This window comes from Astatotilapia calliptera, chromosome 10 (genome assembly GCF_900246225.1).
Source record: "Astatotilapia calliptera chromosome 10, fAstCal1.2, whole genome shotgun sequence".
Taxonomy (NCBI): domain Eukaryota; kingdom Metazoa; phylum Chordata; class Actinopteri; order Cichliformes; family Cichlidae; genus Astatotilapia; species Astatotilapia calliptera.
This window is the reverse complement of record NC_039311.1, coordinates 8167151-8194208: the sequence shown is the minus strand read 5'-3', so window position 1 is coordinate 8194208 and position 27058 is coordinate 8167151. Positions and strand designations below refer to the sequence as shown.

Below are 27058 nucleotides of genomic sequence, written 5' to 3'. Positions count from 1 at the left end.
CTTTAATGCACATAAAAAACAGCTGCTTGTTTAAGTGAAAATACATTGATGGTTGGGGGTTTTTTGCACTAATAAAGTTGTGGAGTTGTAAAGTATTTTGTCTAGTGTCAATTATATCGTCAGTTATATCGTTATTGCAAATTTTCAAATGTATATCGTGATAAATACTTTTAGTCATATCGCCCTGCTCTACTACTGCGTGCACTGCAGATCAGCTTCACCTGCACATTAGTCTGTCTGTGGATTTTTTTCCCATCCAATTCCTTAAAAAAGGAGGTTAAAAATGACCTTAAATTCTAAATCTGCAAAAGCAGAGAAGTTTATTTGGTAGCCTCTCCTGTGAACTGTTTACTAGCACGTGGCTATGGCAGGTGAGCTCCTTTATATGTCCACCGACCTATACAGTACTTGTCAGAGCAGTACTACCTCATCTGTCTTCTTGTGGTCATGCTGGAATCTGCAGAGCACGGGAATGAATGAAATAGCTCTAGTGAGGCAGGGCTACACCCTGCATGCGTCTCATTTTTGACTTTGGGATTGTGAGAGTTCTTTAAAATGAACGTGTCCACCATTTCGCTTCACATTTGGACCGACACAAACTCGTCTCCGCCGTCATCTAACTGGACGAAGAGTTTGATGAGCATTTACATTTTTCAGGAGGAAAGATATCAATGGCGCTGACGTGCTCATGAGGAGTCTCTATGGTCTGTTGCAGCTCTCTGTTTCTCACACCGATTTTAGCAGCGTCCTCCAGGGAACGGCCTAATGGTCAGAGGACGAGCGAAGATCGTTTACTTGCAGATATTTGGAGCCAAAACAGCTAGCTGGAGCGATGGGAGGTAGACGCCCATCAGTGACCAGACAAAAACAAGTCCTGACCACATCTGTCACACACATGTCACACACATTTCAACATGGGCTTTGTCTTGCTTGAGTTGGCAAAGATTTTCCACTTAGATCATGCTTGAATGACAAGACACAACTGTGTGTGTGTGTAAATATACTACTTTATATAATGGAAATGTCCCCCTCACGTTCCAAAATATGTAAAGGTTTGGTGTGGTTAGCCACTGCTCTGGGGGTTTCACCTCTGGGGCTATAAATACTACTACTACTACTCAAGCCCCTGACAGCTGGAGGACTACCATTTGAAGACTGCAAGGAGCAACCAGGTCAGGAAAATACAACAAACTCCTATGAGTGCTTTTCAGAAAACAAAACACAACAACCTAGGCAATCAAATACAAAGCATTAGAACCCTTTGTAGTGAAGACACCAATTATGTGCAAAGCAGAAAAACCTCAATAGCAACATGTCGTATAGCTTTCTCTTGTTATTGATATAATAGCAGCAAGTATCAACACTCTTAATAAAACATGTCATCCAAGTGCTCTTAGGCAATTCCCATGCTAACTTGACTTGGTGGTGTTTCTGAAATGGATATAACAGAGAAGAAAACAAGGCAGCAAATAAATTATCTAAACAGACATACAATTAAAAACTACTAACATAAACAGCACGCACCCACAACACTGCACTACAAATAAACATAACTATTTTACTTCCTCATCATTTATAGGAATACTGTGATGTAAAGAGCTCAGCTGATCGTTGGTTTGTGAAAGCACCCTTATCACAGGCAGTGTAATCTTTATCTGAAAAATAAAACAAACACTAAATGCAGCTACAAAAAGAAAATGCACTTTAATCAGCTTTTTTTTTTCGCTTTAAAACTATCATTGGCAAGTACACAGATACATCTGTGTAGCACTTATATTTAAACGATATTCTCTCTCCACTCCCCACATCTACCCAACTAAAAACCTTTAGTGCAACACGACATATGGTCTGTATGAGACTTACCACCAGGCCGTCATTTCTACGTAGCACACTGTAGGCAAAGGCTGGACATGGGCAGTAGTGGCAGGACAAGAAGCAAGTGTACAAACGTCCCGAACCTCCCGTTACCTGAAAGATATTAATGCAAAACATACTTAAATATGTGACAAAGTTTGTGTTTACTGACCTCAAATGAAATAAATGTCACTTGCAGAGGTATCATTTGTTGTTTATGAGGGGGATTCTGAAATTAAATCTGACTACAGTACTGCAGAGGCAGTTGTGTAGATGAGAAGTGGAGAAAAAAAGCATGCAATGGAATGAAGGAAAACAAGTTGTTTCCCCAAATGATTCTCTACGAGTTCAGGCATAGCTGGCCGAGTTGTGGATATTACAGACGTGATCTTGTTCCATATGGATCTTTCCCTCCTTTTTATATCTATCTATCTATCTATCTATCTATCTATCTAAATTTAAGATTGAGAAATATTTTGTTCTAAAACCTTAAAAAAACAAAACAAATGTAGCTATGATGTAGACCAGCAAACAAACAAACCGTCTTTCCTAGTGTTCATATGATTACCTCAACCAAGGAGGTTATGCTTTTGGTGCTGTGCATGGTGTGAGTGTGTCTTTAAAACCTTTGAGACTACCGAACCAGTGGAGGAGAGAAGAAGAGATTGCTACGACAGATGAACAGTACCTGAAAGTCATGTCCCTAAGAAATAGGAAAAACAAAACAAAACAGCAAAGAGCGGACACAGAACCTGAGAGATGCATCTGAACCTTTTGTTTGACCCATCTACCCTCTTAGACAAGGCCTCATCAGAAATGGTCTTAGTGGAAGAGTGGCTATCAAGAAGCCATTGCTAAGGAAGGAAAACTGAGAGAAAGGGCTGAGATATGACAAAGTACACAAGAGCTGGACTGAAAATCAGTGGCAGTGAGTCTGATGGAGCCCTTTGAGTACTCTATATAAGAACCAGTCCACGTACCATTGTGGCCAAGCGTATATAAAGAGCTGACCAGTTTTTCATCTCTCTCACAAGCTCCCGGACTTACAGATTTCTAATGTTCTGCTCACTCACCCAAGCACACACCTCCCCACAGATTTACTGATCAGTTTGTAAACAACATAGTTGATGCATATCTTACTTGTGTGGAAGGTAGAGCCACTTGTAACACTGAAGACTAGTTACAGAACTCATAGGAAAGCTTGCCTTTAAGGCTCTGTTGAAGAATAGAGGTGATCAAAACACATATTTACCTTCAAGCAGATTAAGACTGTACAAGCTTTTGCCTTGTATACTGCATTTCTATGTATGTTTGCACATGTTTCAATTTCTGTATTTCCCATTTTGCTAGCAAAACAAAGAAATGAGGGGGGGGGGGGGGGGGGGGGGACTCAACACTTTTGCAGAGCATTGCACTTCATAGACCGCATGCCGGCAAATTTAGAGGAATATAATGGTGTAAACTATTCTTTAGCTTCTACCAACTACATGATTTCTCATTAGTTATTTAGATAAGTAATAAATAATGCATTTTTAAAAAACCTGGGTGGGATGCCTAATGGCCTTGGCTGACTGAAGCTGCTCATGATGTCAGCATTCGCTCCCAGCTACAGACAATGATTTAGGTGCCGTCCTCATACACATGACACACGAGGACATTAAGTCGGTGGATTAGCTTGACACTTCACAATAACTAATGCTTGCCAAGATGGCAGAGCAGGCTCCATTATTCTCCAAAGCTTCAATGAATTACCTTTGCCTCTGACCTACAAAAGCAAAAACACCTCATTTATTCAATGTGACACTTCATTATTAAAAAAAAAAAAAAAAGGCACAAAAGAGACAATTACATAGACTCACAACACCTCACTAAAGATGTACTTTCCACACCAAGATGAGGACAGAAGCTGTAAAACTGTGACCACATGGACAAGGACCACTACAGTTTCTAAAGAGCCAAGTTTAAAATCAGCTCACACCAGCTTTTTTTGTTTTCATGAGGCTCTGCTGCAGTTCTCACCACAAAGCTAGTGGCAAGTATCATCAAAAGACACCAAACTGCGCTTGCACTGCTTGGCAGGCATCGAAGTTTCTTCAAAAAAGAAAAAAACGCTATACATCAGCGTCTCTCTGTTACTCACTGCAGTTGGACTCAGCAGAGTTCTGGCTTCATCTCTTCTACAAGCAGTGGCTCCCATGAGAGTATTTGCCATTAACGTGAGCCAGAGGAGCAGGAACTAGGGCAGCTCTCCGTTCCACGCCACAAACTTTGGGGAAATTTATAGTGGGAAGTCATTAAGATACGCTACCCCTGTGTCTGTATGCCAACATGCTGTATATGTGCATTATCAGTCAACCCTGACTGGGTGCATTTATTCTGACTTACAAAACACAGACCTGGAGATTCTCATGTGTAATGATGAATTACTTTAAGAACCAAAAAGCCTTCATGTTAATGCTACAAAGACTTATGTTTTACATTCCATTAAGAAGAATGGTTTAGCTTATAACTAATGGCACTTCAGAGAGGATTAAATAAACCCTCCTTACAGCCAGTCACACATCTCAGCAGGCCATGTCACCACCACCACCTTAAACTGAAACCTTAAAACATGACCTGAACTGGATATTTGATAGATAATTAAATAACTTACAGACAACATTTCATATTGTCACCTTGAACTGTGAGAAGCTGTAATAACTTTCTATTTCCCCACTATATTAATGACAGTTGACTCAAAAACATTTATTTTAAGTTTCAGTACTTCTAAGACTTCACCACTCACAAATTCTCTTTCCAAAAAAACAAAACGGTGGTACATTTCTTATCAAAAGGTCATTTGACTTTAAGAATGAGATAAGACTGTAAAGAAAAATTGCACTGAAATGCCAAGTTCTCATGGGTTATTCATAAGGTGACAAAATAACCACCACAACACGAGAAACTCCGTCCAACAGAAACAAATTATTAGTAGGAAATGACAAAAATGGCCGAATCTGTTCATTTATCATCTTCTTTCCATTGAACACACGCATCACTGCACTTCCAGTAAATGCATTTCTTTCCCAAATAAGATTATTTTTGTAATGTGGTGAGAGACGGCTGCTCCCTCCTCTTCCCGCCTTACAGGAAATTGGCATAAATGCTTGACATGTGGATGACTAATTGCAGAAAAGCCAGAAAATGAGCTAAAGCTCCAACTCCCAGTGGTAGCATATACTTCCTGAAGATGCTCCAGTCTGGTCAAAATCACAGGGCCTCAAGTCCAACCTTGAACGTTATTTCATCACTTAACCTTTGATCCTCACAGCAGTAACTTCACCTCCTTTTTTATTTCTCATTAGAAATCAGGGACCTGCTTTGATTCATTTTAGCTGGAACCTAATATGTGTCTTCATGCACTTCTCACTATGTTCTGATGTGTTCAGGTATTTTTAAGGGGTTGGTTTGATTTTAAATGCTGCCTACTGACAAGTGAAGTCAGAGAGCAGTGTAAGCTAAATGTCTGAGCCATGCCTCTGAGACATGATTTGAACAGACACTGTTAAATTAAAACTTTATATAAGTGCCACCTGGCTGGATTACAGGAGGAAACTCACAGCTGTCAAAATGAACTTATAAGATGCAAAAGCAAATTTGATGCTTTTGGATTAAAAAAAAAAAAAAAAAAAAAATCTAAAACTCTCAAGTGATTCAAGTTGCCAGAAATATTTAGAAATACTGATGTAAAATGGTCAGACATGAGGTAGCTGCGGTGTGAATGATGTGGAAAAGTTAAGTTGTGCTGAAAATTTCACAACACGAACAAAATCCATGTCTTTATTTAGCTGCATTGTGCTCTAACGCTCCTCTCATAAAACTACTTTTTACAAGAGGCTAAAGGAGTTTACAGGAAATTCAGGACACAATGACCACAACCTTGGTGGACTGCTTTGTTTCTCCCACTACAACTGATGCCTTGTCCCCCTGAGGCTAACTCATAAGCTTGCAGCATGACTCAGGACAAATTTCAGGAAAATAGTCCTTTTTCTTTCACATTAAGTCATTTCCTGTCTTATAAAAATGTTCTTCATGCGTAAAATGCTTTTGTAAATTTGTACTTTTAGGAAGGAATTTCTCACATGCAGTGAGAAACACCTTTTATGACCTTGGCAGGCACAGAGAAGTGAGACTCGGGCTTAAAAAAAAAAAAAAAAAAAAAAAAAAAAAAAAAAAAAAAAGAAAGAGACCTGAAAGGCCTTGCGTCCACTGGGAGCTGTCAAACAGGTGACTGAGTGCTGGTCAACCAAATCCAAAGCCTGTAACGCACAAGACCCGAAGACAAACTTCAGCCTATGAGACAAGAAGAAGAAGAAGAAGAAGAAGAAGGAGTCGTCAAAACAACAACAGAAGCTTTGTGCTCAGATTTAAAAGTGCATAAGAAAAGCAAAACAATTAATCACAGAAACCTGTCATTTCTTAATTAAAAATGCCAGATCGTCATGGATTTTAGGAGTTTGCTGATTTTTCTGTTGTTATATTATAGCAGTTTTCCCAAAATTTGAAAAAATGGCCACCCACAGTTTGGATGATTTTTTTTTCCCCCCCCAATATTTTATTTTAATTTTTTCAGCATAGAAAACCCCATCAACAAACAAATACAGCTCAGGCGCTGAGATGATAGGACAAGAAATAGCACAACAATAATATGAATCAATAGGCAAAGACAAAAGAAAAAAAGAAAGAAAAACATTAAAATCAGAAACTACCAGTATCCATAATGAATTAAATGTCATGAATATGTAATAAACAGGGAAGTTGCAGTGCCATGGTACATGTCTATACAACGTGAGCCTTCTCAAGGCGAGTACAAAACGGAGTCCAGGATTTTGAGAAAACATTTGCTGCAGGTGTTTGCAGGTATCGAACTTTTTCCAGTTGAATGACTGATAGCATGTCATTGAGCCAGACACTGAAGGAGGGAGGAGCAGCGGACTTCCATTCCTGTAGAATAAGTCTTTTCGCGATCATCATTCCGAGGTCGATTGGCACCCACACAGTCGCAGGGATAGTTCTGGAACGTACACAGCCAAAAACTGCAATTTCTGGATTGGGTGAGATGGAAATCCCATAAGCTTTAGAGTACCAATCAAATATTTTGAACCAAAAATTGGTCAATGAGGGGCAATGCCAGAAAGCGTGAGCCAATGTGCTCTCTGATGTTTTACATCTGTCACATATGGGGGAAGTTGAAGGATGAATTTTGTGTAGCCGAACCTTGGAATAATGTAGCCGATGGACAATTTTAAATTGTATTAATTGATGTCTGCTGTTAACAGAGCAGGAATGAATTTTTGATAGGCATTTGTCCCACATAGATTCTGATATTTCTATGCCCAATTCCTCCCTCCAAGCGTCTCTTATCCTCGTAGTCTGCACTTCAATGCTGTCAGCAAACAAATGTACAATTGTAGAAATCAAATGTTTGGAGTAAGGAGGGCTCAGGAACACCTTAAAAAGGTTATGTTCATGTGGAACATCTTGGCAATTCTTCATATTGGATTGCATAAAATGCCTGACTTGTAGGTAACGGTAAAAATGTGAATGCGGTAAATCAAATTTTTGCTTAAGCTGATTAAATGATGCAAATTTTCCATCTATATAAAGATCTTTGAATATGATTAAGCCCTTCTCCTTCCAAACATAGGATTTATCATCCCAAGGAGGCAAAAAGGCATGGTTATCACATATTGGTGCCTGCACAGAGGAGTTTGGCAGTTCAAAAAAAACCTCTAACTTGGTTTAAAATTCGCACAGATTATTTCAGAACAAACCCCAGTTTCTTAAGACTTTCTGTATGAAAGAAAGAACGGCACTAGTATGGGCAGAACTTTGTGCCATCAGAAACTAAATTTGAATAAGATCAATTCAAATTTGAATTGCTCAAATTTAATCTGAATTGCTCAACTTGAATAAAACCTTCTGAAGCTGAATTTGAATTAGCCTAATTTGAAATCCAATAAATTGATTTGAAAATGATCATCACTGAATCGAAACAGAATTTTACATTATGAAAATTAATTAATTTAATTTGAAATTGTATTCATCCTTCTTTAAATTTAGCTTTTGAATGCTTTCAGTTTCACTGCTCACCATTCAATTTCAGTTCTACAATTCAGTTTTTGGGGGCATACATCCAGGCCATTTGTGAAAGCCGCAGAGTAATCGAGCACCGTTTGTACCTGCAGACCTTCCTACAGCATCTTGAGTTGGAGCGGGACACAGATTTAAGTATTCAGAAGTCATTCGTCATGTCAGATGACCGGCAGATAAACGTTCAGGTTGGTAATAAATATATTACCTGTATAAGAAAAAGCATCATGTAAACAAATGATATCTGATAACTGTTATGCTTATTGTAGCTGTTTGCTAAAAAAATAAAAAAATAAAAAGAAGCTAAATTTAGCTTAGTTTGCCCTGGGTTCAGCTTCGACAAATATGATCGACTGTTTCCAGTAGAATATGATCAGTGTTGGGTAAGTTACTTTAAATTAGTAACTTAGAAGTAACTAGTAATGTAACTATCAAAAGTAACTTGATAGTTACTCGTTACTTTCAAAGTAACTAGTTACTAGGGAAAGTAACTTTGGTTTAACTCAGAATTCTCTTGTTAATGTGTTGCTTCCATAACTGGATACCCAGCAAGATTTCCAGTCTTCTAGCTTGCTTACTTGCCACAAGTGCACTGTGCCACCTACCAATAGAAAGGAAAAGATAATGTGCATACAGTGGGGCAAAAAAGTATTTAGTCAGCCACCGATTGTGCAAGTTCCCCCACTTAAAATGATGACAGAGGTCAGTAATTTGCACCAGAGGTACACTTCAACTGTGAGAGACAGAATGTGAAAAAAAAAAAATCCATGAATTCACATGGTAGGATTTGTAAAGAATTTATTCGTAAATTAGGGTGGAAAATAAGTATTTGGTCATCTCAAACAAGGAAAATCTCTGGCTCTCACAGACCTGTAACGTCTTCTGTAAGAAGCTTTTCTGTCCCCCACTCGTTACCTGTATGAATGGCACCTGTTTGAACTCATCATCTGTATAAAAGACACCTGTCCACAGCCTCAAACAGTCAGACTCCAAACTCCGCCATGGCCAAGACCAAAGAGCTTTCGAAGGACACCAGGAAAAGTATTGTAGACCTGCACCAGACTGGGAAGAGTGAATCTACAATAGGCAAGCAGCTTGGTGTGAAAAAATCAACTGTGGGAGCAATCATCAGAAAATGGAAGACATACAAGACCACTGATAATCTCCCTCGATCTGGGGCTCCACGCAAGATCTCATCCCGTGGGGTCAAAATGATCATGAGAACGGTGAGCAAAGATCCCAGAACCACACGGGGGGACCTGGTGAATGACCTGCAGAGAGCTGGGACCAAAGTAACAAAGGTCACCATCAGTAACACACTACAACGGCAGGGAATCAAATCCCGCAGTGCCAGACGTGTTCCGCTGCTGAAGCCAGTGCATGTCCAGGCCCATCTGAAGTTTGCCAGAGAGCACATGGATGATACAGCAGAGGATTGGGAGAATGTGCGCATGCGCCAACCAGCGTGCAGCCTGTTACAGTCGCTCCTGCTTTTCTCTTAGTTTAGCTCTTTTTTCTTACGTATTCTTTTTTTTTTCTGACTTGTATTTTCCTCCGTTTTCTATCTCTTACTCAATCATGTGGATTGAGAGAGTTTTTGTTCTTCTGGTGGCCGTGGAACTGTTACTTTTATCATGGAACGGGACCGCGGCACATCTCCTACACGCACGGACTGTTTACTCCAGAGATCAGCTGATCGCCCTGATGCCGGCCGGCTCGCTGGCCAGGCCCGCAGAAGTGCCCGCAGAAGTACCAGCTGAAATTTGGAGGAAAACACATCGGGGATGCAGAGGTCAAGGACAGAAGAGAAGAAAAAAGGTGACGGTGAGACAGCGGAGGCTCGAAGCGAGGAGGAGGTTTAAACCGTGTCTGCCGTCTATCGTGATGGGAAATGTGCGATCGTTGGCAAGTAAAATCGACGAGCTCTCAGCACTGGTACGGAGTCAGAGGGAATACCGAGAGTGTAGCCTGATGTGTTTCACCGAATCATGGCTGCACCAGGTCATTCCCGATGAGAATGCTTCCGTGGAAGGCTTCCACACTGTTCGGGCGGACAGGGACAGCATCGCTAGCGGTAAGCGTAAAGGAGGTGGGCTTGCTGTTTTAGTTAACAACCGGTGGTGTAACCCTGCCAACATAACAATCAAAGGATTTGTTGCCCGGACACTGAACTGTGTGCTGTTGGACTCAGGCCGTATTATTTACCCAGGGAATTCTCTCACGTCATCTTGGTGGCTGTTTATGTTCCCCCCTCTGCTAACCCCACAGCTGCATGTGACACTATCCACTCTGCCATAGCTCGGCTACAGACTCAGCACCCGAGTGCCTTTATTGTGATCTCGGGTGACTTCAACCATGTATCACTGGACAATACACTACCAACATTCAAACAATATGTGGACTGTCCCACCAGGGGAGAGAAAACTTTAGACTTACTGTATGCTAACGTCAAGGATGCATACAGCTCCTCCTCCCTCCCCCCACTTGGTAGGTCAGATCATAACCTGATTCACCTCACCCCCCGCTATGTGCCAATTGTGAGGAGGGAACCTGTGACCACCAGGACTGTTAGGAGGTGGTCAGAGGAGGCAATAGCGGAACTACAGGGCTGTTTCGAGGTGACCGACTGGGAAACACTCTGTGAGCCTCACGCCGAGGACATCAATGGGCTTACTGAGTGTATCACAGACTACATAACTTTCTGCACCGACTCCATTGTTCCAGCTCAGACTGTTCATTGTTACCCAAATAACAAGCCGTGGGTGACTAAGGACATCAAAGCCCTCCTCAACAACAAGAAGAGGGCTTTCAGAGGGGGCAACAAAGAGGAGGTGAGGAAGGTCCAGGTGTTACTAAAGGACAAGATCAGAGAGGCTAAGGACAATTACAGGAGGAAGCTGGAGTGGAAACTCCAGCAGAACAGCATGAGAGAGGTGTGGAGGGGCATGAAGACCATCACTGGATTCAGGCCAACCAACAGCAGGGGAGCTGAGGGAGGTGAGAATAGAGCCGACGAGTTGAATCTGTTTTTCAATAGATTCGACACCACAGTGTCTGCTCCCACCCCCACAACCTCACCTGCAGTCAGCCTGGAATCCAGAGCCACACCACTGTGCCAGCCTCTCTCTTCACATGTTGCCTCCTGTGAGATTCCTGACACCCCTCCCCCACCCATCACCTTCACTCAATACCAGGTTGAGATGCAAATGAGGAGACTTCACTCAGGCAAGTCTGCTGGACCAGACGGAGTGAGTCCCCTTGTCCTCAAGGCCTGTGCCCCCCAGCTGTGTGGAGTCTTTCATAAACTGTTTATGCTGAGTCTGAGTCTGCAGAGGGTCCCGGTGATGTGGAAGACATCATGCCTCGTCCCTGTACCAAAGACGCCTCGTCCCAGTGGCCCCCAGGATTACAGGCCCGTGGCACTGACCTCCCACATCATGAAGACCCTGGAAAGGCTCATCCTGGACCAGCTGCGACCCATAGTAAGACCACATCTGGATCCCCTTCAGTTCGCTTATCAGCCTCGTCTCGGAACAGAGGACGCCATCATCTACCTGCTCAATCGTGTCTACACCCATCTGGACCAGCCGGCGAGCACTGTGAGGGTCATGTTTTTTGACTTTTCCAGTGCTTTCAACACCATCAGGCCGACCCTCCTGGGTGATAAGTTAGCAGCGATGCAGGTGGATGCTTCTCTGGTGTCCTGGATTGTTGATTACCTGACAGGAAGACCACAATATGTACGTCTCCCACAGTGTGTGTCTGACAAGGTGATTAGCAACACAGGGGCACCACAGGGGACTGTCCTCTCCCCCTTCCTCTTCACCCTCTACACCACAGACTTCAGCCACTGCACAGAGACCTGCCATCTTCAGAAGTTTTCTGATGACTCTGCGGTGGTTGGATGCATCAGCAGGGATGATGAGACAGAGTACCGGGCTGTGGTCGACTCCTTTGTCACGTGGTGTGAGCAGAATCATCTGCAGCTCAACGTGGCAAAGACCAAGGAACTGATCGTGGACTTCAGGAAGACCAGGAAACACTTGACCCCTGTTTCAATCCAGGGGGTCAGTGTTGACATTGTGGAGGACTATAAATACCTTGGAGTACACATTGACAATAAACTGGACTGGGCTAAAAACACCACAGCACTTTACAGGAAGGGCCAGAGTCGTCTCTATTTTTTGAGGCGACTGAGGTCCTTCAACATCTGCCAGAAAATGCTGAGGATTTTCTATGAGTCTGTGGTGGCCAGTGCGATCCTCTATGCTGTTGCATGCTGGGGGAGCAGGCTGAGGGTCGCAGATGCCAACAGACTTAATAAACTGATCCGTAAGGCCAGCAATGTTGTGGGGATGGAGCTGGACTCCCTCAAGGTGGTGTCGGAGAGGCGGATGCTGTCCAAGATAAAGACAATGTTGGATAACACCTCCCACCCACTCCATGACATGTTGGTCAGTCACAGGAGCTCGTTCAGTGAGAGACTGAGATTACCGAAAAGCACCACTGAACGACACAGGAAATCATTCCTGCCTGTGGCCATCTCCCTGTACAACGCATCCACTTAACACACTGTTTGCTGCTACAACTACACATGTTTCTTTTCCAAATATTTATTTATAAGTGACTTATGTATGTATGTATGTATGTATGTATGTATGTATGTATGTATGTATGTATATATTGTACTATTCTTAGTTAGCGTATTGTCTGTCTTGTCTTAATGTTGGTTTAAAATGGAGCACTGTAACAAAAAATAATTTCCCCCAGGGATCAATAAAGTATTCTGATTCTGATTCTGATGTCATGTGGTCAGATGAAACCAAAGTAGAACTTTTTGGTATAAACTCAACTCGTTGTGTTTGGAGGAAGAAGAATACTGAGTTGCATCCCAAGAACACCACACCTAGTGTGAAGCATGGGGGTGGAAACATCATGCTATGGGGCTGTTTTTCTGCCAAAGGGACAGGACGACTGATCCGTGTTAAGGACAGAATGAATGGGGCCATGTATCGTGAGATTTTGAGCCAAAACCTCCTTCCATCAGTGAGAACTTTGAAGATGAAACGAGGCTGGGTCTTCCAACATGACAATGATCCAAAACACACCGCCCGGGCAACAAAGGAGTGGCTCCGTAAGAAGCATTTGAAAGTCCTGGAGTGGCCTAGCCAGTCTCCAGACCTCAACCCCATAGAAAATCTGTGGCGGGAGTTGAAAGTCTGTGTTGCTCGGCGACAGCCCCAAAACATCTCTGCTCTCGAGAATATCTGCATGGAGGAATGGGCCAAAATATCAGCTACTGTGTGTGCAAACCTGGTAAAGACCTATAGTAAACGTTTGACCTCTGTTATTGCCAACAAAGGTTATGTTACATAGTATTGAGTTGTATTTTTGTTATTGACCAAATACTTATTTTCCACCCTGATTTACCAATAAATTCTTTACAAATCCTACCATGTGAATTCATGGATTTTTTTTTCACATTCTGTCTCTCACAGTTGAAGTGTACCTCTGGTGCAAATTACTGACCTCTGTCATCATTTTAAGTGGGGGAACTTGCACAATCGGTGGCTGACTAAATACTTTTTTGCCCCACTGTATTTCCACGAGAGAAATCCCATGCCTGGACCGTCGTTGACCGCCGCCATGATTTTAGCCTACGTCACAAAATCATGTGCGCTTTTTACATCCAACAGGAAAACTGCAGTTGTGGTGCTTTTGATTGTACTCAGAACTCGGAAATTCTGCCTTCTGAATAGGAAGATGTAGGTAACACCAGACTGCAGATGAGCTGCATACAGGGCTGGACTGGGACAAAAAAAATCGTCCCGGGCATTTTGACTAGAGACCGGCCCACTATTATAGGAAAAATCATAAAGCCTTTGAATGAAAATAAACACTGTTGTGACAGTGATGTACACTGTCTTGATGGTATATATGTATCAATCTATCAATCGTTTGTTGTAAGACTCAGATAATAATTTTTCTTTTTTTTTTTTTTTTTTTTTTAAATAAAAGCTAGACATTTTAAATGAGAATAAGAAAGTATTTCCTTGTGCCCCCCTTTCCCTTTTAATGCCCTACCTGGCCCCCTGGCAACACTTTGCTAGACCCGCCCCTGCACAGTTACCAGCTGTCAGCTACTTAGAAAAGGATCCTGGTTTTATTTGTCTCTCAGAAACAGTTCATAACTTCCCTTCAACTCATTCATGTCACCTAAAAGGTCAACCTGTTTCTCCATCACCTGTTCAGCTCTGATGATTCAGTAAGGACATCTCCTGGTTTCATCTTCATGTTTCCCTCTCACCAGATAACCAAACCATATCATGACCAGCAGCTTTTACAGCTGTGGCTCCAGCAAACATCAGCTGATACTAGAAATTAATATTAAATAAATTCTAACAACAGCTGATCAAGCTTAAACGTGCAGCTGTTGTTTAACGCGAGCTCCGCTGGTTTCTTCTTTCTGGCGCGAAGTGGGCGATAAACAAACAAGAGAGAAAAGCCGATCACCTGATCATTGATCAGTTTCATGATTGAAGTAGAAACGGGAGAGGGAGGGGAGAGAATAAGAGAAGAAGAGGCAGCTGACAGCGTAAAGACAGAATAACTTCAGCTTTGTGTCTTTTTCATTGTAGCTGAAGTCCGGGACAAACTATCTTCCTTTTCACCTCAATATGAAACGCGTAATATTTTCTCTGAATACCAGACTATTCTGGTTTTTTTTAATGGGACAGTTGGCAACTCTAATAATTAACCTTATGAACAAAATAAAGTTTAACATCAGTAACATAGCACCCACCCAGCTGTATAGAAACCCCGTCATGCTAGCTAGTACGCAGTACAAAAAAGTCAGCATAACGAAAATAAACTCCACCTAAACTTGGTTTATATCTGACCCAGAAAGACTGCAGGTCATAACTTCTTACCTGAAGTTCAGTTCTCCTGACACTCGGACCGGTGGCCGGTCCTTAGTTACTTATTAAAAAACACGATTTACAACCTGAATAGGTGATAAAGCGATAGATCTTTCAGCCCAATTCTACTTTTTCTGCATAATCCATCATACAAAATGTAATCAAATGGAAAAGTCTCCTTTAAAACTTGTTTTATCCATTTTAATCTTTTAACTTTATGCATCAGGCAAAAATTTAATTATATGCAACATTCTCTGACTGGAAGAAATTAGTTTAACATTTAAACCTATTTTCTGCACATTCCAGCACATAAAATAAAATATTTTTTGTGTTTACACTCAGTCTTTCAAATAGATGCAAGTAAAACACAGCAGAAAATAAATAAAATCAAAGACTAGCGGTCCTGTTGCTCTATTTTCACCTGTAAAGCAGGAGTGGGGTAGGCGGAGGTTTACCCTGGTGCAGGTGTGCTGCAGCGGTCAGTGGAAGAATCCGCGAGTTTCTGTGAATTTCCCATTACGTCGTTGCGCAGTTTTCTTCCCACGCACAACGGACGCTAATGTTTTTGTCACTTTTTATGGAATCAAACTCAAAGTAAGGTCAGTACTAGAGCAGGGCGATATGGCCAAAAATATTTATCACGATATATATTTGAAAATTTGCGATAACGATATAACCGACGATATAATTGATGCGAGACAAAATACAACTCCACAACATTACTAGCGCAAAAAGACAACCTTCCATTTATTTTCACTTAAACAAGAAGCTGGTTTTTATGTACATTAAAGCTTTATAAAAATGTAACAGTGCAAATGCAAATTCCTTGCTGAAAGTTTAACCAAAAGGCATTTCCAGTAGAAATGGGCTGACATATCCTGAGCATAACCATGTATAATATCCACTGAAGTTAAAAAGAGGTGCTTTGCAACATTAAACTGCAGTGTGCAGTACGTATTTTTCGGACCATAAGGTGCACGGGATTATAAGGCACATTAAGCGAAACAAAGCAGTCAGATAAATCAAACTTTATTAAACTCATTCTTCTTGCTTCCTCCACTTCTGTACCATTGATTCATTAATGTTGAATTCTCTGGCAGCTGCTCTATTCCCATGTTGTTGCAGTATATTAATGACTAACCTCGTATTGTGGATGGATTATCTCAGTTGTTCTCCTGACTGAAGTTTGGTCCGTTTACAGTATCCTGCCATGCGATTGCATTTGTCTCTAACCATGAAGAACCTTCACGTTAACTTTTATAAGTGGAAAAGTGTTAGTGTTCGTCCTCCAGCTTCACTGTTTATGTTATGCTAACATAGCTGTGTCGCTAGCGATCACGTAGCACATCATTATATACCAGCTAGCCCAACTTCAGTAACCCTACAAACGTCACTGCTGTTTAGTTTCCTGTCTTCATTTATGTTGGAAGTGATAGCAGAGCTGTACGTTTGATTTTTTTCAGAAAAATTCACGGCCGCTTGCATATTCTGCAAAAAAATGTGCTTTGTTGGGTATCTGACGGACAAACACCAAACCAGTTCCACATCACTGAAGTTGCACCATTTTTACAAACCAATTCTGGTTCATCTGTTTCACTCAACAATCGGCCATGTGCGTATGAAAACAAAGGCACTGCGCATGCGCGTTTTACTCCCATTCTATCGCGATATTTCATTTTCCTATCGTTGCCTAACATTATACCGGTATTACCGTGAACGGTATAATATGGCCCAGCCCTAGTCAGTACTTCCACGCTTTAAACGCTGCACGCTCATCCTCTCTCCTGCACTCGACATATGATCCATTGTTGATCTGCACACAGCTGTTGTCACGAACGTCGCACTCGCTTACGTCATTGTCATGAGACATTCTCGCAAAAAAAAAAAAAAAAAAAAAAAAAAAAAAAAAAAAAAAAAAAATTAAATAAAATTTAAAAATTTTAAAAAAAATCACGGTTTTAGTAACGCAGTATTCCTACGGGAAAGTAACGGTAATCTAATTACCGTTTTTGCAATAGTAATCCCTTACTTTACTCGTTACTTGAAAAAAGTAATCAGATTACAGTAACGCGTTACAAGTAACACGTTACTGCCCATCTCTGGTCCCAACACTGAATTTGATATACAACTATCACTGAAACAGCAAACTTTGTGGGGGGAAAAACCTCAACACTTCTCATTCTCTAAATGTTTGGCCACAGCTGTATATTACACTATAAGTGCTTGTTCACTCTTGTCAGTAATTACATTTCTAAGTTCTCTTTGTGCAGTTACAGGTAAACAATATCCAATATTTTATCTAAATGACTGCTTTGTCTTTGAAAAGGTGATGGTCCAGTTCTACTCTAAGTACTTCCTTACGGTGGCTCACAGGACAAGAACTCAAGTTGAGCAATTCAGAATCAATCTGAGCAATTCAAATTCAACTTATTCAAATTCAGTTTTTGATAGCACAGAGTTCTGCCCATACAATAGCCCATGTTCAAAAAAAAAGAAAAAAAAACCCAAACAAACCTCAAAAACATTTAAATAAAAAACCACAATGGTGGAGAGGGAGACGAAGAGTAACTGGCTTCTTTTTTCCCCACTCTAACCGTGTTCACAGGCCGTTCCAGTGTTCATCTGTCTTATACACTCGATCAAACAACAAATATAAAGTTATACAAGTTAGAAATCAAAGTGTGTCTTCCAGCGAACATTAAAAAAATAAAAATGGAATTTAGCGCATCTCAAATAAATAAATAAATAAATAAATGAATAAATAATTCAAAAAGTAGCTATATTAATACTGAAAAAAAACAAGAAGGTAAAATATTCCCTCCAAACAAAACTTATAAAATTCTAAATGCGCAAATCAGTCCATCCATGATTACATTGTGCTGCAATGGAGTATGCGCCTGCGTGAGTGTATCGTCTATGTTGGTTATTGGACTGACGATCGTCGGTTGGAAATTTTTTACATATTGCCCAACCTTACTAGTCATAAGCCACACTCTCAAAGCAGTCCTAAGGGGGGGGTGGAGGGTTGCGAGTAATGCTTGTGAGAAACAAAAGGTTATAAAGACGAGAGGCACACTGCATATCTACACAAACCACACACTCATCTGTGGTGGAGCATCTTGAACCCCCCCCCCCCCCCTTTTTTTTTTCTCTTTATATACACATCATTTTCGTCGCTGCATGTCTCCTCGGGTTAGTGCAGATAGTTACTTTAACACAACACTCTATGTGTCTAATTAGAGCACATGTTAAATGGTTTCAAACCAGACTTCTATTGGTTTAAAGGTCTATCCTATGAAAAAGGTCATTCAATCATGTTAGATAATCACGCTGAAGTTCAGTGCAATAAGAACAACATCCCTTTATCCATTACATCCCCATCACTCAGTTTGTTTTTATTAAAATTCTGACTGGAATCATTAATGTGGACAACCTAATTGTGCTGCTATATGATAAATATGCTTCTACAAAGCCTGGGAGATTTAAAAAAGAAAAAGAAAAAAAAAAGAAAGACAAAAAACAAAAGTCTACTAGTGAATTGCCAGAGTGTGATGAGCCCCTAAACCAGAGGCTTCCTGTGTGATAAACAGGATGTGGTGACAGGGAGCACTCCTGTACTCTCAACATTTTGAGCCACTTTGCCAGGAAATCTCACAGAACACCATCGCAGTCCTATCGGTGTCTGTGTCACATGGGGAAACCCAGACTGCACGCATGCATAGTTGGTCATTGTCAGTGTGGTTTATCCACATCACACCCACTCAGAACCAAATTTTTTCTTACTAAGAACATAACTCAGACAGGAGTGGATTACTACTTTTATTGACTGTTTGTGGAGGTTCTCAGTCATCCAGGTCATCGTAGTCTAAGGAGGTTGGAAAGAAAAGCGTCTGGCTCACAGTGGACGTAAATGGCTTCTTTCACTCCTCTTTCAAACCATCTGTCCTCTCTGTCCAAAATGTGAACGTTGGCATCCTCGAAAGAGTGTCCTTTGTCCTTTAGATGCAGATGAACTGCTGAGTCTTGTCCTGTGGAGGTGGCTCTTCTATGTTGTGCCATGCGCTTGTGAAGTGGCTGTTTGGTCTCTCCGATGTAGAGGTCTGGACATTCCTCGCTGCACTGTACAGCATACACCACATTGTTAAGTTTGTGTTTAGGAGTTCTGTCTTTTGGGTGAACCAGTTTCTGTCTAAGTGTGTTGCTGGGTCTGAAGTACACCGGGATGTCGTGCTTGGAGAAGAGCCTCCTGAGTTTCTCTGATACACCGGCTACATAGGAGATGAAAATGTTGTTGCATCTGTCTTTCTTATCCTCCCTCGCTGGTGTCTGATCTTCTTTTCTGTGCATCTTTGCTGACTTTATAAACGCCCAATTAGGATAACCGTATGTTTTAAGTGCTTCCTTTATGTGTGTGTGTTCCTTCTTTTTCCCTTCTGGCTTAGAGGGAATATTATCTGCCCGGTGGTGTAGGGTCCTAATTACCCCAAGTTTGTGTTCCAGAGGGTGATGGGAGTCAAAGAGGAGGTACTGCGCAGTCCAGGAAAGGCAAACAGTTGTCCTTTACGCTGTGCACACTGAAGAGAATGACAACCTCAACATTCAAGTTTACCGGAAGCCCACACACGGACCAGTACCTCCTCTTTGACTCCAAGATGAAATCCAAGATGCCCTCAGTATTTGATAGGTGGATGAAAGAAATCAGAAGTACAGTACAAGCGTAGTGTGTAGTCATCAGAAGTTTAGTACAACTAAAGAAAATCAAATACATGCATGGAAAGACTGTGTGTGTTTGAGTGATTTTTCTTTTCTGGTGTACTTTTATACTAGTTGAACATTTTGATAATCAGATAATCAAAGAAAGAAAGAAAATAATACTTACGCAATCAGCAGGTCATTGGGAACTGCAAGAAGAAGAAAAAGTTAAGGTGTAAACAATTTATCAGCTGCTGCAGGGCTTGTAAGATAACACTTGGCTATTGTGTTGATGTTGAGGTAAAGATGAACTATGTAGGCAAACAGAACGTTTACTTTGTGTTTACACTTTTTTAACTTGCCTCCTTCTTCATTAGCCAGTGGAAAATTCTTCCCAGCAATTGAATGTGTGGAAGTCATTAAACTGCAAAAATACCTCATTATGCTTTATTATAGAGCTGGGCGATAGAACGATAACGATATGTATCGCGATATAACTTTTACTCGATAGAGAAATTAAGCTATCGCGATAGACCTCGCCGCTCTTGTCCTTAAAAAAAAAAAAAAAAAAAAGGTCAGCCAATCCAAATTAAGTAGCACAGAGCCGAACCAATCACAGCCGCAGCGTCACGTCGCGTGACTTGTTACGTACAGCACAAGTGCCAAGCCGCACGTGTGTTTGTTTGGGAAGCAGCCAGCGGGTAATGGAGCCAGCGCGTAATGGAGGAAATGAGTGTGCCGACTAGAAAAATCAACCGAGCGTGACCGAAGAGAAAACAGATGATGGTTCCAATGCCGGAGAGATTGTCAAACGGAAGAGCCATAGAAGTTCCGTAGTGTGAAGGTATTTCGGCTATTTCAAGTCTGACAAAAAACAGAGTAGCGTGCACTGTAAATTGTGCCGAAAGCAAGTCTGGAAATACAATAAACTGGTGCATGCGTCACACTGCGCCACGTTATTGTTTCGGTGAAATGAATTTCTACAATACTGTTACTGTTAATTCTACTCTCTGCAGTGTTTAAATGCTTACATATACACACAGTTACTGTCCGTCCACACATACGACTCGGTTCTGCTTCTATGCCGCAGCTTTGTTTACTTTTTCCCACCGAGGCTTCTAGACTTCTGATTGGCCAACATTTCTGCACGGTTAGGAATCTAGCGCCACCTGCTGCTTTGGCATGTTCATAGCAGCGTTTTCCTTCATTTCTGCCTTTATGTGTGGACGGGATTATTTTTTAAAACGAAAATGGAAAATCTCAGTTTTCAAAAATACCCATGTACGTGTGGACGTAGCCTCAGTCTCTGACTGGAAGCGCTAATTCGTCATTCGGCTTTTGTCAGACTAAAGTAACTGTTAAAACTGTTTGAAAAGCTCAGCTATACAACAAGGAGAGATTGAGAATTTCCTTTTAGTTCTCAGTTTATTTGATATTGACAAAAGTTAGTCAGTTTTGTCTGTTCTTCTGTAAAACAAACTAAGATTTATTTTTAGAATTAATATTTTGTTTCTAAGTGGAATTGACAATTTAGTCTGTTTCGTTTGTTCTATTTTGAAACTTAAATGCTTTAGCGGCTGCCTTTTGTGTAGTTTGCAATATTTGCCTTTATTTATCTGAAAAAGTCTCATGTTCCTTAAGTACATCTACCCTGTTGAACTTATTATGGGAAATAAATATTTAAATAAAAACAAGCTGCTGATTATTTCACATTTTACTTGTGAGCAACGGCACATTTAAATCTTACAAATATAGTTATTTGGCTTATATCGTGATAGATATCGTTATCGCCTGAAATGAAAAAAACATATCGTGATATGAAAAAATCTCATATCGCCCAGCTCTACTTTATTATAATCACTGTTTTACAGTTCATTTTATCTGTCAGACTATTTGTTATGATGGTGAAAAAAAAAAAAATTCAGGCGCACTCCACCACCATACTTTTGTATTCTATCACATATTTCTAAACTGGGATAGCTCTGGCACTTGAAGTCCAATAAAAACTTTAGCACACCCTCACTGCTTCCACAGGAATTAAGAAGATAAGAAGCAATCAGGTTTTGCTAATCAAATGCATGTAAATAACTGATGATCAGCAAGAGTGAAGACCACTTCTCACTCCAACACTCCAACTTGCTAGTATGGCGCATTAAGGTATGTGTTAACACCCCAGGAGTGGACGACCCAGAAAATTCCCTCTGAAGTCAAAACATACAAAGCTCAAAAAACCTAAAAACTCTAAGAATTACCGCTCAGACTCTCCTTTGTTAAATGTTGAGCTCATTAAAGTTATTGTAGAAATCTGAAACAAAGTGAGGTGCACATAACCAGGCTGTTGTTACCTTTGCAAAGGGGTACAGGCAAACAGTACTGATAGCCTGACAGCAGTCTGCATGCTTTTTTATAAAAATCGACTAAGCATTGAATATGTTATTTTGAGTTTATTCCCAGAGTGGCCTCTTCATTTCAGGTTAGTTTTTATAGTTTGAAAATGTTCAGATTTAGTCTTTTTTACTATTATTGCATGGAGAGCAATCATTTTTAGGATCTTAGGAGAAATCAGAATAGGTATTAAAATAAAAAAACAACTTTACTGAAAGCAGCTGTTTTTCACATCTAGTTTGACTTTTTAGTTTCATTTTATTTAACTATAAAACCTTGATCTGTGTTTGGGGTGTTTATTTCCCATCCGCCTTGAAAAGTAGGTCATTTACAGTGGCTTGCAAAAGTATTCGGCCCCCTTGAACTTTCCACATTTTGTCACATTACAGCCACAAACATGAATCAATTTTATTGGAATTCCACGTGGAAGACCAATACAAAGTGGTGTACATGTGAGAAGTGGAACGAAAATCATACATAATTCCAAACATTTTTTACAAATGAATAACTGCAAAGTGGGGTGTGTGTAATTATTCAGCCCCCTGAGTCAATACTTTGTAAAACCACCTTTTTCTGCAATTACAGCTGCCAGTCTTTTAGGGTCTGTCTCTACCAGCTTTGCACATCTAGAGACTGAAATTCTTGCCCATTCTTCTTTGCAAAACAGCTCCACAACTGCCCTGTGACGGCCTCAAAGGTTGTCTAAGAGAATATTGGGAGCAACAACACCATGAAGTCCAAAGAACACACCAGACAGGTCAGGGATAAAGCTATTGAGAAATTTTAAGCAGGCTTAGGCCTGCTTAAAAGGCCTAAGCCTGCTTAGGCCTGCTTAAAAGGCCTAAGCCTGCTTAGGCCGCGTATTGAGGCTTGCTTCGTTTATGGGAGGAGCTGAAAATGATGACGTCCGAAGCCTCGCTGCCCGGCTGTACCACGTGACTGGTTCATGAAGTGGTTCGAACTTTGCCGCGAGCTATGACAGCGATATTAACCCCTCAGACTTCATTCAAAATGTGGGTGTTTGATGGAGAGTTGCGGTTAGTGAGAGTTTGGAGACAGTTTGGAGGTTTATGAGAGTGAGGAGAGAAAGTCAGGAGAGAATGGATTTCCCAAGCCTTGAACATCCCACGGAGCACTGTTCAAGCGATCATTCAGAAATGGAAGGAGTATGGCACAACTGTAAACCTACCAAGACAAGGCCGTCCACCTAAACTCACAGGCCGAACAAGGAGAGCGCTGATCAGAAATGCAGCCAAGAGGCCCATGGTGACTCTGGATGAGCTGCAGAGATCTACAGCTCAGGTTGGGGGAATCTGTCCATAGGACAACTATTAGTCGTGCACTGCACAAAGTTGGCCTTTATGGAAGAGTGGCAAGAAGAAAGCCATTATTAACAGAAAACCATAAGTCCCGTTTGCAGTTTGTCACAAGCCATGTGGAAAACACAGCAAACATGTGGAAGAAGCTGCTCTGGTCAGATGAGACCAAAATGGAACTTTTTGGCCAAAATGCAAAACGCTATGTGTGGCGGAAAACTAACACTGCAGATCACCCTGAACACACCATCCCCACTGTCAAAGATGGTGGTGGCAGCATCATGCTCTGGGGGTGCTTCTCTTCAGCAGGGACAGGGAAGCTGGTCAGAGTTGATGGGAAGATGGATGGAGCCAAACACAGGGAAATCTTGGAAGAAAACCTCGTGGAGTCTGCAAAAGACTTGAGACTGGGGCGGAGGTTCACCTTCCAGCATGACAACGACCCTAAACATAAAGCCAGGGCAACAATGGAACGGTTTAAAACAAAACATATCCATGTGTTAGAATGGCCCAGTCAAAGTCCAGATCTAAATCCAATCGAGAATCTGTGGCAAGATCTGAAAACTGCTGTTCTCAAACACTGTCCATCTAATCTGACTGAGCTGGAGCTGTTTTGCAAAGAAGAATGGGCAAGGATTTCAGTCTGTAGATGTGCAAAGCTGGTAGAGACATACCCTAAAAGACTGGCAGCTAGTGATGTGACGTTCTGTATCGAGGCTTCAAAGCTTGTGCCGAGTAATTTAGGGGGAGTTTCCGCGATGCGCGTATCGAGGCTTGCTTCATTTATGGGAGGAGCTGAAAATGATGATGTCCGAAGCCTCGCTGCCCGGCTGTACCACGTGACTGGTTCATGAAGTGGTTCGAACTTTGCCGCGAGCTATGACAGATATAAACCCCTCAGACTTCATTCAAAATGTGGGTGTTTGATGGAGAGTTGCGGTTAGTGAGAGTTTGGAGACAGTTGGGAGGTTTATGAGAGTGAGGAGAGAAAGTCAGGAGAGAATGGATTTCCCAAGCCTTGAACATCCCACGGAGCACTGTTCAAGCGATCATTCAGAAATGGAAGGAGTATGGCACAACTGTAAACCTACCAAGACAAGGCCGTCCACCTAAACTCACAGGCCGAACAAGGAGAGCGCAGATCAGAAATGCAGCCAAGAGGCCCATGGTGACTCTGGAAGAGCTGCAGAGATCTACAGCTCAGGTTGGGGGAATCTGTCCATAGGACAACTATTAGTCGTGCACTGCACAAAGTTGGCTTTTATGGAAGAGTGGCAAGAAGAAAGCCATTATTAACAGAAAACCATAAGAAGTCCCGTTTGCAGTTTGCAGTATCAAATGTTGCTGACCGGGCCTGTAAAAATGAGTTTTGGGCTCAACTACTTTCTTTCTGAGACCTTCAGAGGTTGAAATTAATCCAACACCCAAACAACACATTAGATCACAGCTCGATAAACTTACTGACAACAGACAGCAAACTATATGTTTAAAGTTCAATTTCCCCAAATCATAATTACACAAATGTGCACATAGGCTGTATACTATCACATGTGTGTGGTATTGCAGCAGAGTAGCAGCACGTTACTCTTGTGCCTTCCCTCCAGCCTCAGTCCACCTTGCTATGCTTCTCATCAGCAGTGTTGTTGCTGTTGAGGGACAACACTGCTCTGTGCCCTCTAAAAGCACTTTAAACTGATGTCCAGGTTGTGTCATCTTGCTCATTTTCTTCCTCTGGCAGGAGCTTGATACTTGTTTGTGGTCAGGGGACATGGCTAATAGGCTGTAGCTTGGATAGATTAGCACATGTCAGGGCTGCCATGTGGAGCTCTTTGTCCATTTTCTTCTCTTTCTCCTTCAGCTGTCATTATCATCCCAATCATAATGTGTATACATGTCTCACAATGGAAAATAAGAGAATTTAACAAAAAAAAATTTCCCCAGTTATGAGTCATGATTTCTTTAATCTGATCTTCTGATTAAGGTAAAAAGACTAGTAGGGACTGTCCATTGGCACATTTGATGGGCAGCTGAAGGGTGTTGTAGCAAGTTGCTACCCGTTGTGGCGAAAACTGTGACGTGGAGCTTTCTGATGAGCCTGCTTGTTGATATGAAACCTGAAGATGTGGGCTGTGGTCAGTAATGAATCACTGGAACAGTCTTCTGGTGCCATGCATGGTGGCAGTGTAGGTAGAAGTTGAGTTGGTGGAGCCACTGAAAGGGCACAGTCGAGGTCATGGTCCACTCTAGTCCTCTTCATCTGTCAACAATCTGAGCTCGAGGGTGGAAATGCATTTTTCCAGGATGATCCGTCACTGTTCATTTTGGACCTCAGATCCAATGAGCCATGGACTCACACTTCTGAAATTTGAAATAAACTGTGGTGCATACAACCAGGTGTTTTATTTACTTTTGCAAAAGGCATCAAACAAATATACAGACAGCCCGACAGAGGTGTGGATGGTTTGGACAAAGAGGGACTCTAAGCCTAAAATATTTATAGAGAAATGCTATCGCACATCTACATGTGGTATATGTGAAAGATTGCATGGAGACTGTCTCCATATTCTGACGCTGTTTCAAATAATTTCCATTACACAGTACAATTAGGAATAACAAAGCATGACAAACAGCCCATATCAGCTGTTAAGCACGGTGGTGGAGGGGTGGAGATTTGGGCTTGTTCTGCAGCCACAAAACCTGAACACCTTGCAGTTACTGAATCTACCCTGAACTCCTCTTTAGGGCTGCCACAAACGATTATTTTGATAGTCAACTAGTCACCGATTATTTTTGCGATTTGTCGACTAATCAGATCGTGCATCCATTGGATGTAAAACGTACAGCTTATTGCACCAGCATGCATCTGCTCTTATATAACTATCATTAGCTTACAACTTTAAGTGTTTAATGTATGTGCTAACTAAAAATAAAGACAAGATGATAGTTTAAGTTTTAATGAAATCTGCAGATTGTTTCGGTGGAGTTTAATAAACTCAGCAGTCTGCTCCTTGCTATCTAAAATATAACAGGACTCCGGAGTATATTCTCGAGCATCTCACACTAGAGCAGGGCGATATGGTCAAAAATATTTATCACGATATATATTTGAAAATTTGCGATAACTACCGTAATTGTCGGGCTATAAGCCGCTACTTTTTGCACAAGCTTTGAACCCTGCGGCTTTTAGTCAGGTGCGGCTTTTCTATGGATTGTCCATGATTTTTGTCATATCGTAAGACGATTTGTTTTGTTTGTTCCGCTGTTGTACGGCACTACGTTGCCTGGCGGAAGGGCATGTGATCAGACACACAGTATCGGGGTTCAAGAGTGGTATGTTGGTCACATGTCCATCCGCCAGGCAACATAGTGCCGTACAAGTAGCGCGAAAAACAAACTTCAAAGTAGCGCTACACGTTCAGCCGGAGGCGTGGATGACAAGCGGCAATAAACTTGCGAAAAGCAAGTTATGCTCAACTCCACCGGTGGAATCTGACAGCGTGGAAAAGTGTGAAAACATCCACGATCACCAACGGATTTCGAAGGGCTGGACTGCTGCATGATGGAGAGGAGGACACCGCCACGGCCCTTCTGAGGGTGTTCGACTCTGACACTGACAACGAGGATTTGTTTGGTTTTGAAAGTGACAACAAAGGAAAGAAGCTGAGAGTGGATGATGAAGCCATCCTGAGCCTGTTCGTTTCCGACACTAGAGAAGAGGACTTTGGTGGTTTTAGTGCGCAGGAAGATGGTGGTGAATGACTG

General features: G+C 41.6%; 1 protein-coding gene across 1 annotated transcript in view; it reads right to left on the bottom strand.

Moving 5' to 3' along the window:
• The window catches only part of zswim7 (zinc finger, SWIM-type containing 7), a 37754-nt gene that overhangs the window by 3810 nt on the left and 6886 nt on the right, over nucleotides 1–27058 (bottom strand). The window contains exons 2-4 of the mRNA XM_026181815.1: nucleotides 19783–19804; nucleotides 6084–6186; nucleotides 1864–1968 (exon numbers count right to left, since the gene is read on the bottom strand). Of these exons, the coding sequence (XP_026037600.1) occupies nucleotides 1864–1968; nucleotides 6084–6186; nucleotides 19783–19804 (230 nt within the window). The remainder of the gene's footprint in view (nucleotides 1–1863; nucleotides 1969–6083; nucleotides 6187–19782; nucleotides 19805–27058) is intronic.